The sequence below is a fragment of the Mustelus asterias genome, unplaced genomic scaffold (assembly GCF_964213995.1).
Source record: "Mustelus asterias unplaced genomic scaffold, sMusAst1.hap1.1 HAP1_SCAFFOLD_2301, whole genome shotgun sequence".
Lineage (NCBI taxonomy): Eukaryota > Metazoa > Chordata > Chondrichthyes > Carcharhiniformes > Triakidae > Mustelus > Mustelus asterias.
This window is the reverse complement of record NW_027592246.1, coordinates 40,988-57,001: the sequence shown is the minus strand read 5'-3', so window position 1 is coordinate 57,001 and position 16,014 is coordinate 40,988. Positions and strand designations below refer to the sequence as shown.

The 16,014-nt window shown below is 46.6% G+C and overlaps 1 protein-coding gene across 1 annotated transcript; it reads right to left on the bottom strand.

Annotated features, from left to right (window-relative positions):
* Nucleotides 1-1,422: 1,422 nt before the first annotated feature.
* LOC144489545 (uncharacterized) lies at nt 1,423-8,261 on the bottom strand. The gene is made up of 3 exons (XM_078207414.1): nt 7,408-8,261; nt 3,977-4,758; nt 1,423-3,811 (listed from the first exon to the last, which is right to left on the bottom strand). The coding sequence occupies exons 2-3, from the start codon at nt 4,405-4,407 to the stop codon at nt 3,733-3,735; spliced, it is 510 nt and encodes a 169-aa protein (XP_078063540.1). The 5' UTR covers nt 4,408-4,758; nt 7,408-8,261; the 3' UTR covers nt 1,423-3,732.
* Nucleotides 8,262-16,014: the final 7,753 nt, after the last annotated feature.

The following is a 16,014-nucleotide window of genomic DNA, read 5'->3' as shown; positions in this document are numbered from 1 at the left end:
ATTTCCCTCCCTAATAGGGAGCATTAATAGGGTGAACTGGATGGGTTTTTACAACAATCGATGATAGTTTCATGGTCAATGTTACTGAGACTACCTTTGTATAATTCCAGATTGATTCACTGAATTCAAATCCCACCGGCTGCCTGTCCCCAGATCCTTTGCTGCGTCTCTGCATTACTCGGCCAGAGACATTCCCACCACCTCCCCCTGAATGGAATATTCCACAACCCCTTCGTTAAACAGGAAGGAGAAAAGAGAAAGGCTTTGACCTTTGGATGACCTCATCACCAACTACAGAAACCTTACAGCTGACCATTCTGTAAAAGTTTATAAACTTTATTTTTATAAAACACAGAGTAAGAAACAGGTGAAAAGTAACGATGGACGTTGTGACTGACATCAGAAACATTGATTGACCGGATAAACACTCACTACATCACAGAGCGATCCTCAACCATTAAAGAATTGACCCACAATAAGGAATGAGAGAGCCTTATAAAAAGGGGCAGGAGTTTACACAGAGAGGTGACATCCACAGCTGCTCAGGATGATGGAATTCAGTTCAGGAAGGGGATAAAGTGAGAAGCTTTTGTGATTCAAGACAGAAGTATTGAACAATCTGGAATCAGTGCTTCTCGAGCTTGCTGAAGAGCCGAACACATCAATTAATCTCATCATAAAAACCCCCAGTGTAAATAACATGGATTTGACTGGCAAATGTTGAAGTGTTGATTCAGAGACACAAGTTTTGACTTCCCATTTGAGCCTGGGACACCTTTCTGTCTCTCTATTGCTCATGTCAATGACAGCCAGGCGACGGAGCTGAGGGCTGAATTTAGCTGAGATTAACAGGGCCTGCGCCCCAGTTGGGAAACTGCCCTGGGCATTGCACTTATAGAGAGACAGGAAGCTGCTGGAGGACTGACTGGGAAATGGGCCTCCAACCAATCAGGGCACCGGAGGAGGTGACCGGGGCTGATGGTGATGTGACCCCCGGGGTTCAGTGTCCCTGTATCCAAAGCGGGGAGTCGCGGGAACAGGGTACAGAGGAGCTGAAGAGAAACCATTTGTGTCCAGAACATTGTGAACATCCTTTACTCTGGTTGTCTTTGATCCTCAAGTCATTTTCTGTTTGTTTTAACCATGTTCTGTTTCATTAATAAACTTTTATCAGTAAAAATATTTGATTTTTCTGGACATTTCCTGATGAGATTGATGCACTTTAGGGAAAGTGGGTGGGAGGGGTTGGCAGGCTCTTTAACAGAAAGTGAGTCCCTCTAAGGTAATTGGCAAAGGAACCAGAGGGGGAGATGGGATTTTATTTTTGACTCAGCGATGTTAGAAAATGGAGTTCAGGGAGTCAATTAACCCTTTCTCCCCTTTTCCCAAACTCTGAAATGATTGCCAGTGATAACCCTTATTGGTGACAGTGGTTAGATTTTATTCAGTATCAATAAGAGCCGACACAGGCTAATGTCTGAGCAGTCGTATCAAAGTGCAGCAGCATTACCATTACACTCTGGGTAGAAGCAGCATCTCCACGGAAATGCTCCCTGCTCTGCACCAGATGCCATGGCACCAGTCAATGCAATATGTAAAACCTCGACAAATCTCTGTGCTCGGGAATCCCTTCTTATACTTTGTTACATCACAAAGTCTATGCAGACTGATTTAACCCAATCATTGCTCAGCTAACACGTGAACGGATCAATTACAAAACCTGTCATTGAACAATCTGTACCTGACCAAGCCATGTCAAACTCTCAAACAATTGTCTTCCCACACTCCGTCCCTGGTACAGGGAGTCAGCATTCCCATGCCAAGCAGTGAAAACATGGTGTTCGTGACACCCAGGTGTCATCCAGGATTCAAGGCACTCCTGTATTCTCTGTCCTCTGGGAGCTGTTTATCTCCCTGTTCCCACACAGCAAGTCGTCTGTTCTCAGCTCTGCTGGATTTCTGCTGATGTTTGACCCCTTTTACACCTTTCGGATCAATAAAACATTTGGTTAATGAAGATCCAAACCACAATTTCCCATCCTGTCACCTGCCAACCATCCTTACCCAGAGTGTAATCACAACAGGAATAAAAACAGGAGAAGTGTAACAATCAAATTCAAAATCAATGCACAGCCAGTCATAGAATCTAATATAATATTCACTAATTAGCAAGAAAACCCAAAGTAGGGGGTCCCCCAGGATTCTTACAGTCCACACCTTGAGGGGGGAGAACTCTCTCTCTGACCCCTCACTCAATTTCAATCCGTTATTGTCCAGTTCTGTTCTGGCCCCGCCTGGGGTAACATCTACTTGATCTTTCCTACTCCTGAAGGAGCACCGTGAGTTCTAGGTTACTTGTACATAAGGACAGATGCTTCAAGCAACAGATCAAGCATGGATGTAAAAGATTCTCCAGCTCTCTCTTTACCCCTATCTAAGTTGTGGACAGTTCTTACTCTGTGTTATTTCCCTCAAGCCCTTAATTGTCCCAATCTATAATATTATCCATTTTATTTTAATTTCACTCACTTTGTGTCCATGTGCAGTGTGTTTAATTGGATCCTGATTGTTTTGAACTCAGTTTCTCTCTGGAGTGTGTGTCAGTGCCTTGATGATGTCACAATGTTGTCTCAATCCCCTGGCCACATGAACCATTTCATCTCCTGCAGTGTCTCAAGTAGCTGTGTGTGTTTGGGACCCGCTCTTCACTCCATCTCACCATGAATTTAGACTTGTTATTTTTCACATGTAACGAATCACATCTGCACACTCACTCCGGTGTCCCAAAATCATGTCACACATTCTTAACTCTCAGATGTGTTGATGAAAAGATCAAAGTGAGTGTCTGTCTTTCTTTCTCCCCCTGTTATGGTGCTGATATTTCATGGAGGGGCCGGGCTTTCAAACAAAGTTCATGGACAAAGTTGTAAATATCTCCCAGAGAAAGTGATCAACTTATTCATCCCATCTATCCCATCCCATTCCAGACTTTCACTAGACTGTAGGTGGATACCAGATTGATATATTCCATTCAACCACTCCCAAGGTGAGTTATTCCAATTCCTTTATTGTCCAGGACAATATATTCACAATATCTTTAAAACAGAAATTAAACAATCCCATTTGATTTCAGGGATTAACATATTCTGTTAGTTTGTGCTTTATTGTCAATGTCAGGCTGGGGTTGTTCTCCTTGGAGCAAAGGAGGTTGAGGGGAGATTTGATAGAGGTGGACAAGCTTCTGACAGGTTTAGATAAGGTGGACAAAGAAAAGCTGTTCCCATTAGTTGATGAGACAAGGACGAGGGGGGACACAGATTTAAGGTTCTGGATCAGAGGCGCGGAGAGGAGGGGGGGGGCGGATGTGAGGAAGAATATTTTGAAGCAGTGAATGGTAATGACCTGGAACTCGCTGCCTATGAGGGTGGAGGAAGTGGAGACAACAAACAATTACAAAGGAAATTGGATGGGCATCTGGGGGAGTTTCAAACAGAAATAGTGACTATCCCTTAACTTCCTAACACCCTGTCACTCTGTGATCCTTGTGAAATTTGAAACTAGGTATTCGCAACAAGACTCAAAGAGCATCAGCCCACTGGAGGCTGAGATCGGCCAGTCCAGCAGAAAGAAACCCTCTGACCCTTCCCATTGACCAACTGTGAGAATGAACAAAATGCAGTCCTGGATGTAATTGAGAGCAGAAACAATAACAGCAGAATCCAACCCCTGGAATCACTCGTGAACTTGCTGGTGTCTCAGCAGGGTGGATGAAACTCTGAATCCCTTCCCACACTGGGAGCAGGTGAACGGCCTCTCCCCAGTGTGAATTCGCTGGTGTGTCTGCAGGCTGGATAACTGAGTGAATCCGTTCCCACACTGAGAGCAGGTGAATGGTCTCTCCCCAGTGTGAACTCGCTGGTGTGTCTGCAGGGTGGATAACTGAGTGAATCCCTTCCCACACTGAGAGCAGGTGAACGGTCTCTCCCCAGTGTGAACTCGCTGGTGTGTCTGCAGGTTAGATGAACAAGTGAATCCCTTCCCACACTGAGAGCAGGTGAACGGCCTCTCTCCAATGTGAACTCGCTGGTGTCTCTGCAGGCTGGATAACTGAATGAATCCCTTCCCACACTGAGAGCAGGTGAATGGCCTCTCCTCAGTGTGAACTCGCTGGTGTGTCTGCAGGTGGGATGACTGAGTGAATCCCTTCCCACATTGAGAGCAGGTGAATGGCCTCTCCCCAGTGTGAACTCGCTCGTGTGTCTGCAGGCTGGATAACTGAATGAATCCCTTCTCACACTGAGAGCAGATGAATGGTCTCTCCCCAGTGTGGCTGCGCCAATGAGCTGCCAGCAGACATGGGGCTCTGTATCTTTTCCCACAGTCCACACATTTCCATGGTTTCTCCATGGTGCAGGTGTCCTTACCTCTCCCTTGGGTGGACAATTAGTTGAAACTTCGTCCACACACAGAACAAGATTACAGTCTCTACCCGCTGTGAATGGTGTGATATTTATTCAGACTGTGTAACTGGTTAAAGCTCTTTAGTCAGTGCATTGGAACACTCTCACTCAAGTGTGGCAGTGTGTCGATGCTTTTTCACTCACACTGACATTTCAAATCTTTTCAAATCGACAGACTGGACAATCATTTCTCCTTCTGGATTCAAATTCCGATGATATTGAGGTCCCAAGGAATATGATTCTGTCGCGTCTAGACGTGACGTTTGAGATTTCGGCCTGTGATTCCTCTTTCAAGATCCTGTAAAATGAGTTTACAAAAGTCATCAGTGTCAGTACAGGATAGAAATTCAGAACAGACAATTTCTATGGAACATTCTTTCCTCTCTCATTCCCCAAAAGCTGTAAATCTCCATCCCACATACTCTCTCCCCATTCTCAGCAGGTCTGGCAGCATCTGTATGGAGAGAAAAGAACTGATGTTTCAGAGCTTTGACAAAGGGCCATCTAGACAAGAAACATCAGCTCTTTTCTCTCCTTACAGATGCTGCTAGAACTGCTGAGATTTTCCAGCATTTTCTCTCGTGGTTTCAGATTCCAGCATCCGCAGTAATTTGCTTTTATAAGGCTGCAGATACCTCCTCCCAAGTAACATGCGTGTGCCCAAGACATCACCACTTGTTTCCCTTATTTCTTTAGCACCCATGGTGCTCTCCGCAGTAAACACAGAGGAGAAGTATTCATTAAAAATCTCACCCATCTCCTGTGGCTCCACACACAGATGGCCATACTGATTTTTAAGGGGATCTATTCTCTCTCTAGCCACCGTCTTACTCTTAATATAGCTATAGAACCTCTTGGAATTTTCTTTAATCTTACCTGCCAGATCCATATCAGACCCTCTTTTTGTCCTCCTGATTTCCCTCTTCAGTATTTTCTTACACTTTTTATAGTCAGAGTGATTCACTTGTCCCCGATTGCCTAAACCCAATGTATGCTTCCTTCTTTTACCTGACCAGAGCCTCAATGTCCCTTGTCTGCCAGAGATCCTTAAATTTACCATTCTTTCCCTGCATCTTAACAGGAATATACTGCCCCTGGACTCTTGATATCACACTTTGAAAACCTCCCATTTGCCAGTCATTCCTTTCCCTTCAAACAAACTCACCTAATCGACATCTGCTAGATCCTGCCTAATGCCCACAAAAGTGGCCCTGCTCCAGTTTAGGGCCTTGACCTGTGGACCTGTCCTATCTTTTTCCTGAACTATTTTGAAACTATTGGTGCTCCCAATAGTGCTCCTTGACTGACACTTCAGTCACTTGCTCGACCTCATTTCTTAACTGTCTAATAGAAAGTGAGTCCAGGAATTGATAATGAAAAATAAGGAGCTGGGAGATGAATTGAACAAGTATTTTGCCTCGGTGTTCACAATAGAGGATACAGTTAAAACTCAGAAACAGCTGGAAATCAGAAAACAGAAGTGTGGGATGAACTCTGAAAAAGCACAATTCCCAGGGAAGTGGTCCTCAGCAAACTGTTGGAGCTGTGGGCTGATGAGTCCTCGGGTCCTGCTGGGCTTCATTCTCGGGTCTTAACAGAGTGAGATAGTTGATGTGTTGTTCAATTTTCTAAAATTCCCCATCGGGAATTGGATAAAGGGAAACCGGTGGATGTGCTGTACTCAGATTTCCAGAAGACATTTGATGAGGTGCCACATGAAAGGTTATTGCAGCAAATAAAAGTTCATGCTGCGGGGATAACATATTGGCGTGGATAGAAGATTGGCTAACAGCAAACAGTGGGCAGAAATGGATCATTTTCTGGTTCGAGAGAGCGAGAAACCTGGACCAACCTTTCCAGAGTCTGCACCCTCCCTGGATTCACTTCCTTTCTCTTCAGTTGCTGCAAGTCCCCAATTTCCCCCAGAATGAGAAAAGAAATGGAAAGGGGGTTGAAGAGAAAGTGTTTTACTCACAGATGTTTGAGACAGGAGGAAGTTTGAGTCTGTCTGAAAATCAATCATCATTCACACAAAGCCCACGCTCTGATTGGCTGGAAGACCAGAGTCCTTCCGGTCCTCCAACTCTTCCCATTGGTCAACACCTCAGCATGAAGATCAGAGGGTGGGTTCTCCCCCGCACATGCGCAGCTTCCCCTCTCCCTCGCACATGTGTAGTCCTGGGCCGGGGGGCGGGAGAGCTCACTGAGCGGCTTCTCGCTCTTGCCGGAGCCGTCAGCCGGTTGCCTGGAAACCTTGGTTCAAGGAGGTGCAGGGGAAGGGGAACAATGGGTGGGGGCGGGGCTCCTGGGTCCGCGCGCCCGGGCCTGCGCACTGGAACCCGGAGACGTCACCCCGGAGCAGAGTGATTTCTATTGGCTGATTCAGGCAGGGCTCTATTGTGACGTCACAATACGGAAGTTGTCCAATGAGCTTCAGAGTGAAACTTCCTCCTCTGTTCAACATCTGGGAGGAAATCAATGTTTCCCCCTTTCCATTTCTTTCCTCATTCTGGGGGAAGTTGGGGACTTGCAGCAACTGAAGGAAATGAAGTGAATTCGGTCTGTATATTCCACACATTTTTACTCCAGTAATGTAGACATTTATCTGTCTGGCAGCCTGCATGGAAATTTTCAGCTCTCTGCATCCAGGGCAAGAAGCAGTGAGCATGGATCTGTCAATCACACATGAGGATGGCCTCAAACGGGATCTTGGGTTCATGTCACACTATCTGTAACCCCCACGACTTGCCTGGCTTTGCAAAATCTCACTAACTGTCCTGGCTGGAGACAATACACATCTCTTGAACCTGTGCTTAACCCTCTCTCCACTCTCATTGTCTGTACCTTTAAGACTTGATTATGTTTGAAGACTCGTATTCCAACCATTATCTTGTAAATTGAGTTTGTGTCTTTATATGCCCTGTTTGTGAACAGAACTCCCACTCACCTGATGAAGGGGCAGCGCTCTGAAAGCTTGTGGCTTGTGCTACCAAATAAACCTGTTGGATTTTAACCTGGTGTTGTGAGATTACTTACTGTGCTTACCCCAGTCCAACGCCGGCACATCTTTGGACTGTGGAAGGAAAACCGGAACATCCGGAAGAAACCCACACAGACACGGGGAGAATGTAGAAACTCTGCACAGACAGTGACCCGAGGCTGGAATTGAACCCGGGTCCCTGGCGCTGTTAGGCAGCTGCACTAACCACTGTGCCACCGGGCCACATGTCAGTGTCATCGCCCGACTCCAGCCCAGTCTCAGCTCATCTGGAACCCTCACCCATTCCATTGTGACATCACACCCTCACCCATTCCATTGTGACCTCACACCCTCACCCATTCCATTGTGACGTCACACCCTCACCCATTCCATTGTGACGTCACACCCTCACCCATTCCATTGTGACGTCAGGGCTTCACTCTCCGATCACAATCCCTGCCGGCCTCCCACATGCAGCCTCAATGGCGGCAGTCAGCCCGGGTCTAACACTACAAGCTGCCGCTCCATTTGGTACAAAGCGGGGGACCGGGAAGTTCTTGTCCGGGGTTTGGGTTTGAACAACATGTTTACAAAGCCTCTCCACCCACCCGCCACATTTATCATTCCCCGCACGCCGCCCTCTACCTCGTATTGCTCTCGCTTCCAAACTAAAACCGGCCGTCCATCGCCATTACCCGCACTGATGTGGAGATGCCGGCTTTGGACTGGGGTAAACACAGCAACAAGTCAAACAACACCAGGTTAAAGTCCAACAGGTTTATCTGGTTCACCCGCACTGCGCATGCTTCAGGTCCCGCCCCTCATTCACACCGATTGGTTGGAGGACCAGCTGCTCCAGCTCGGTCCTCCAGCCCCGCCCCCTCTTCCTATTGGTCCGGCGCTGCCGTCAATCAGTGCCCGGGCATGTGATGTGAAGCATGCGCAGTGTCATTGCTGTCCTTGGCGCTTGTTTGTCCCGGAGAAGCGGAGTCAGCGTTAGGCGGTGGCTGGGAGGATTTGGAAACACTTTGTGGATCCGCAAACCCTTCAGAATCATTGTCAGCTCCCTGGTTTGCAGCTGCGGGGCTTCTCCCTCCCTCCCTCCCGGGAACAGGCCCAGGTTAACGGCCCCATCCTGGCTCAGCCACTGGAGGATGGTTCACATCAGAGGATGGGGGAGGGGGACAATAAATAAGAGGTTACACTTTGGCCTCAAATCAATGAGGACTCTGATCTCTGGGAAGGAAGGAAACCCTGGGAGGTGGGCGGGGAGGATTCACAAACACCCGCTGGAGGCCCCAACACCCCCAATCAGACCCATTGGTTTTATTGTCAGTCTGCAGACAGCAGCTGGAGAACTGAACCCAATAAGAGTTTTAACAACACCAGGTTAAAGTCCAACAGGTTTATTTGGTAGCAAATGCCATTAGCTACCATTAGGTGTTTGCTACCAAATAAACCTGTTGGACTTTAACCTGGTGTTGTTAAAACTCTTACTGTGTTCACCCCAGTCCAACGCCGGCATCTCCACATCAGAACTGAACCCAGACAGAGGAGAGGGAGGGAGCAAACTGGGAGTGGAGAAAAGAAATGGTGAGATGGGTTTGGATTTCAGCCCAGGGAGGAGGGAGAGTTTGTGGGACAGGAATTTATTGATTTGGGGAACAAGAGAGGAAGAAATTTTCCAGAGAATTAGAATTGCCTGTTCAAAATTTCTATCCTGGACTGACAGTGATTAATTTTGTAAACTCCTTTTACAGGTGAGGTGAAGAAACATCACATCAAAATCAGACAGAGTCTCGATTCACTTGGACTTAAATATCCTCAGACTTTGAACGTGGAAGGAGAAATGTTTGTCTTCTGTCTGGAGGAGAAGATTTCAAACATCAGTGTGACTGAAAAAGCACCAAGATACACGCACACCCGAGTGAGACTGTTTCAGTGAGTTGACTGTGGAAAGAGCTTTATCCAGTTACACAGCCTTAAAAAACATCACACCATTCACAGCAAGGAGAAACTGTACACATGTTCTGTGTGTGGATGAGGCTTCAACTGATCGTTTAACCTGGAGAAACATAAGGACACCAGTATCATGGAGAAACCGTGGAAATGTGGGGACTGTGGGAAAGGATTCAGTTACCCTTCCCTGCTGGAAAATCATCGGCGCAGTCACACTGGTGAGAAACCGTTCACCTGTTCTGTCTGTGGGGAGGGATTCATTCAGTCATCTGGCCTTTGGTCTCACCAGAGAATTCACACTGAGGAAAAGCCATTCACCTGCACCTCCTGTGGGAAGAGGTTCAGGCATTCTTCAGCACTCACTGTGCACCAACACACTCACACCGGGGAGAGACCATTCATCTGCTCCGTGTGTGGGAAGGGATTCACTCAGTCATTCCACCTGCTGTCACACCAGCGAGTTCATACTGGGGAGAGACCATTCATCTGCTCCGTATGTGGGAAGGTATTCAATCGGTCATCCAACCTCTCTGCTCACCAGCGAGTTCACACAGGGGAGAGGCCATTCACTTGCTCCGTGTGTGGGAAGGGATTCGCAAAGTCTTTCAACCTGCTGGCTCACCAACGCACTCACACTAAGAGGCCATTCAACTGCTCTGTGTGTGGGAAGGGATTCACTCAGTCACAATGGCTCCTGAGACATCAACAAGTTCACAAGTGACTGCAGGGGTTGGATTTTGCTGTTTTTGCTGCTGTTCAGTATTGACAGTCTGACAATATTTTATTTCTGCTGATGTTAACAAACCCTATAACTAGCTGGAATTTAATATTCTGGAAGTGTCACTGATTTTCAGGGCTGCAATGCCACTTTTTAAAAGCACCACCAGTGATCTTCCCCCTTAATTGAAGAACTCTCAACAGGAACCTGTTTAGAATAAAGTTAAGAACTTGTGCTTCAATTCTAATTTGATCTTTGGGCAAAATCTACAATTCATTCTCTGAAAGATCCATCTGCAGGGCACAAAGTATTTATTTTCAATGCTTGTATTGTGATTTTCTGGAAAGCTGCTCTTTGATTTTTAAGGGCTATTTTTTGGTTTCCAGGGGATCGTTTTCCATTCTCAGTAACTCCTTTATTAGTGATGTAGTCACGTAGTAACATTACCTTTTGTGTTTCTGTTAGTTTACTTCTTTGAATAAGATAGCACAAATACTGAAGACTGTGTATATATTAAATCTTTTAAATTGGAATCTATGAATGATATTTTTTGTTAACTTATTTTAAAAATACTCCCATACTCTCTTTCCAAAATGAGAATTCTAACTATTTGACACAAGGTAACTGAATCAGATGTTTACTGGTTCAGACGGTGGAGCAGGAAAAATCTCTCCCGATTCTGATCTTCATTGTGTGTGGATTTACATTGATAACCCATCAATAACCTCACTACACCAGCTGAGATCAGCTCTGACCGGGGATTCTGTATGTTGTCTGTGAACGTTAAACTGCAAATAAAAGCAGTTTAGAATATGAACCTGGATGAATGGATCTCAATTTCTAATGTGACGACCCAAGTGATTGTAAGTACGTTCACAATATCTGTTTACTCAAATTCCTGAGCTGTACACCCCACCTCCTGAGATATATAAAAATAATCGAAACTTGTTCAGCAGAATGAGGAAAGGTCTGCCGATGGTTGGATCATTCCTTTTGAGGCTCACACTGCTATGAAACTAGTTCTGTAGCAGGAAGACACAACTCCTCCACACATCACCGATAGGCTGCTGAGTCAGTGAACTTCTTTTCTCAAAATAGGTGGCAAAGCTGTTCCTCCAGTTTGAGACTCTGTCTCTGCAGATGTAGCAACACCGGGAGAGACAGAATCTGTGATTGGAGGAGATGGTCCTCACAGTTTCTGTCTCTCCCATGTACAGGATGATTTATTTTCTTCCAGTAGTTCCTCCCAAGACATAATTTCTGCGGGCCTTTTGGCAAGTCATGTTGCAGCTTTATAGAACCTCAGTTAGGCCGCACTTGGAATACAGTGTTCAATTCTGGTCGCCACACTACCAGAAAGATGTGGAGGCTTTAGAGAGGGTGGAGAGGGTACAGAAAAGATCTACCAGGATGTTGCCTGGCATGGAGGGCATTAGCTATGAGGAGAGGTTGGAGAAACTTGGTTTGTTCTCACTGGAACGACGCAGGTTGAGGGGAGACCTGATAGTTTTTTTACCCAGAGGGTGGTGGGTGCCTGGAACTCGCTGCCGGGGGAGATAGTGGAAGCAGATACAATAGTGACTTTTAAGGGGCGTCTTGACAAGTACATGAATAGGATGGGAACGGAGGGACATGATCCCCAGAAGGGTAGGGGGTTTCAGTTCTGTCGGGCAGCGTGGTTGGTGCAGGCTTGGAGGGTCGAAGGGATGTTCCTGTGCTGTAATTTTCTTTGTTTTCTTTTGAGAGTGAATTCACCCTCCACAGCCGTTTATTTTGAACCCTGGTTTGAAATATTCTCACTCTGGGTTTAAGGCTTCCAGGCATAATACACAGGTTTAGATCTTACCACCAAACACCAATTCATATCCTCATCTGAGTTACAGATTTAAATGTGATTGTCCAAACTAGAAAACATATATAATTTGACTCTTTTTAAACCTGATTCACCACACCCTGCCACACCAACTACAAGAGATTGTTTTTGGGACCAGTTGTTCTGTTAAAGTCTGTGTTGTTCTCAATGATGACAGTTTTAACCTTCTCCATAACCTGTCCTAACCCTTCTGCCCTCCAGGGGGCTCTGTTTTTCTGATGGTGACATTCTCTGTTTTTCTGATGGTGACATTCCCTGTTTACCCAGTCAGCCCTTGAATTGTCTGTGAATCCAGTCACATGTCGGTTAGACTGGATCAGGGCGGCAGATTTCCTTCCTTAAAGGGCATTAGAGAAGCAGATGTGTTTTTACAACAATTAATTCATGCTCATCAATATTTTTATTGAACCGTGGTGGGATTCAAACCCAGGTAACAAAATCATTATAATAAATAGAGAAAATGCTGGATAAACTCAGCAGGTCGGTTCTTTTCAGAACTCCAGCATCTGCAGGATTTTGCTTTATCTCCAAATCATTCTCCTGGATTACTCCTGCTCTGGCTCTAATTCCAGTCAGCTCAGACAACAAAAACAGGTTTCACAAAATCACAAACATTTCCCCCTCAGTATATTTGGCTCTAATTCTAGTTCCAGAGAATTTCTCTGTCTCTGTGTTTCCCAGGGGGAGAAAGAAAGTGTTTTCCTCACAGATGTTGTCCAGAGGATGAAGTTTGAGTCTGTGTGTGAAGTTTGAGTCTGTGTGTGAAGTTTGAGTCTGTGTGTGAAGTTTGAGTCTGTGTGTGAAGTTTGAGTCTGTGTGTGAAGTTTGAGTCTGTGGTGAAGTTTGAGTCTGTGGTGAAGTTTGAGTCTGTGTGTGAAGTTTGAGTCTGTGTGTGAAGTTTGAGTCTGTGTGTGAAATTTGAGTCTGTGTGTGAAGTTTGAGTCTGTGTGTGAAGTTTGAGTCTGTGTGTGAAGTTTGAGTCTGTGGTGAAGTTTGAGTCTGTGTGTGAAGTTTGAGTCTGTGTGTGAAGTTTGAGTCTGTGGTGAAGTTTGAGTCTGTGTGTGAAGTTTGGGTCTGTGGTGAAGTTTGAGTCTGTGGTGAAGTTTGAGTCTGTGGTGAAGTTTGAGTCTGTGGTGAAGTTTGAGTCTGTGTGTGAAGTTTGAGTCTGTGGTGAAGTTTGAGTCTGTGTGTGAAGTTTGAGTCTGTGTGTGAAGTTTGAGTCTGTGTGTGAAGTTTGAGTCTGTGTGAAGTTTGAGTCTGTGTGTGAAATTTGAGTCTGTGTGTGAAGTTTGAGTCTGTGAAGTTTGAGTCTGTGGTGAAGTTTGAGTCTGTGTGTGAAGTTTGAGTCTGTGTGTGAAGTTTGAGTCTGTGTGTGAAGTTTGAGTCTGTGTGTGAAGTTTGAGTCTGTGTGTGAAGTTTGAGTCTGTGTGTGAAGTTTGAGTCTGTGTGTGAAGTTTGAGTCTGTGGTGAAGTTTGAGTCTGTGTGTGAAGTTTGCGTCTGTGGTGAAGTTTGAGTCTGTGGTGAAGGTTGAGTCTGTGGTGAAGTTTGAGTCTGTGGTGAAGTTTGAGTCTGTGTGTGAAGTTTGAGTCTGTGTGTGAAGTTTGAGTCTGTGTGTGAAGTTTGAGTCTGTGGTGAAGTTTGAGTCTGTGGTGAAGTTTGAGTCTGTGTGTGAAGTTTGAGTCTGTGTGTGAAGTTTGAGTCTGTGGTGAAGTTTGAGTCTGTGGTGAAGTTTGAGTCTGTGTGTGAAGTTTGAGTCTGTGTGTGAAGTTTGAGTCTGTGGTGAAGTTGGAGTCTGTGTGTGAAGTTTGAGTCTGTGTGTGAAGTTTGAGTCTGTGGTGAAGTTGGAGTCTGTGTGTGAAGTTGGAGTCTGTGTGTGAAGTTTGAGTCTGTGGTGAAGTTTGAGTCTGTGGTGAAGTTTGAGTCTGTGGTGAAGTTTGAGTCTGTGGTGAAGTTGGAATCTGTGTGTGAAGTTTGAGTCTGTGGTGAAGTTTGAGTCTGTGGTGAAGTTGGAGTCTGTGGTGAAGTTTGAGTCTGTGATGAAGCTACAAACAGAAGCTGTTCTGTTTCAAATCAAACTGCGGGACTTGGAAGAAAATGATGGGAAGAGATTTTGCAAAGTCCCCTCCCCCACTCCCTCAGCTGGCAGCCCAGCACGCAGGCGCAGAGAGCGCTGCTGAGCCGAGCTGTCCGGAGCAGGCGCAGTGCGGCTGCCGCCAGCGGTCGCTCTCGATCTCTTTTTGGAGCAGCAGCCGCCGTAGAGAGAGGGGGGGGGGGGTGGGGGGGAGATCACCGAGCGGCTTCTCGCTCTGGCCGGAGCCGTCAGCCGGTTGCCTGGAAACCTTGGCTGGATCTGGTGCAGGGGGAGGGGAACAATGGGTGGGGGCGGGGCTCCCGTGGACGTTCGCCCGGGCCTGCGCACTGGAACCACAGGACGTCACATGGGAACAGACTTATTCCTATTGGCTAATTCAGGCGATGTTCCATTGTGCCGTCACAATGCGGAAGTTGGCCAATGATTGAAACTTCCTCCTCTGGGCAACATCTGGGAGGAAATCAATGTTTCCCCCTTTCCATTTCTTTTCTCATTCTGGGGGAAATTGGGGACTTGCAGCAACTGAAGGGTAAGAAAGTGAATCCAGTCTGTATATTCCACACATTTTTTAGTCCAGTCATATGGGCATATATCTGTCTGGCAGCCTGCATGGAGATTTCCAGCTCTCTGTGTCCAGGACAGGAAGCAGTGAGCATGGATCTGTCAATCAGCGTCAATCAGCACCTTCAGGAGAATTGGGAGGGTGAATATTCGATACAGCAGAGTGAGAATGGAGGGAGAGTGTGTGGGATGGAGATTTACAGCTTTTGGGGAATGAGAGAGGAAAGAATGTTCCATAGAAACTGGAATTGTCTGTTCTGAATTTCGATCCTGTACTGACAGTGATGACTTGTGTCAACTTGTTTTGCAGGATATTGAAAGAGGAATCACAGGCTAAAATCTCAAACGTCACGTCTAGATCTGGCAGAGTCATATTCCTTGGGACCTGAATATCATCGGCCATTGAATCTGGAAGATTTGAAAAGATTTCAAACATTAATGTGACTGGAAAAGTACCAACACACTTCCACATTCAAGTGAGAGTGTTCCAGTGCACTGACTGAAGAGCTTTAACCAGTTACACAGCCTGAATAAATATCACACCATTCACAGCGGGGAGAGACTGTACCCGTGTTCTGTGTGTGGACAAGGCTTCAACTGATTGGCCACCCTAGGGAGAGGCAAGGACACCTGCACCATGGAGAAACCATGGAAATGTGCAGACTGTGGGAAGAGATACAGATACCCCTCTCTGCTGGATGCTCATCGGCGCAACCACACTGGGGAGAGGCCATTCATCTGCTCTGAGTGTGGGGAGGGATTCATTCGGTTCCCCCACCTGCAGACACACAAGCGAGTTCACACTGGAGAGAGACCGTTCACCTGTTCTCAGTGTGGAAAGTGATTCACTGTGTCATCCACTTTGCAGAGACACCAGCGAATTCACACTGGGGAGAGGCCGTTCACCTGCCCTCAGTGTGGGAAGGGATTCAACCAGTTATCCAATCTATGGACACACCAGCGAATTCACACTGGGGTGAGGCCATTCACCTGCTCTCAGTGTGGAAAGGGATTCACTCGGTTATCCGACCTGCAGACACATCAACGCGTTCATACTGGGGAGAGGCCGTACACCTGCTCTCAGTGTGGAAAGGGATTCACCTTGTCATCCACTTTGCAGAGACACCAGCGAGTTCACACTGGGGAGAGGCCATTCACCTGCTCTCAGTGTGGGAAGAGATTCGCTCGGTCATCCGACCTGCGGACACATCAGCGCATTCACAGCGGGGAGAGGCCGTTCACCTGCTCTCAGTGTGGGAAGGGATTCACTCGGTCATCCGTCCTGCGGACACATCAGCGCATTCACAGCGGGGAGAGGCCGTTCACCTGCTCTCAGTGTGGGAAGGGTTTCGCTCGTTCATCCAACCTGC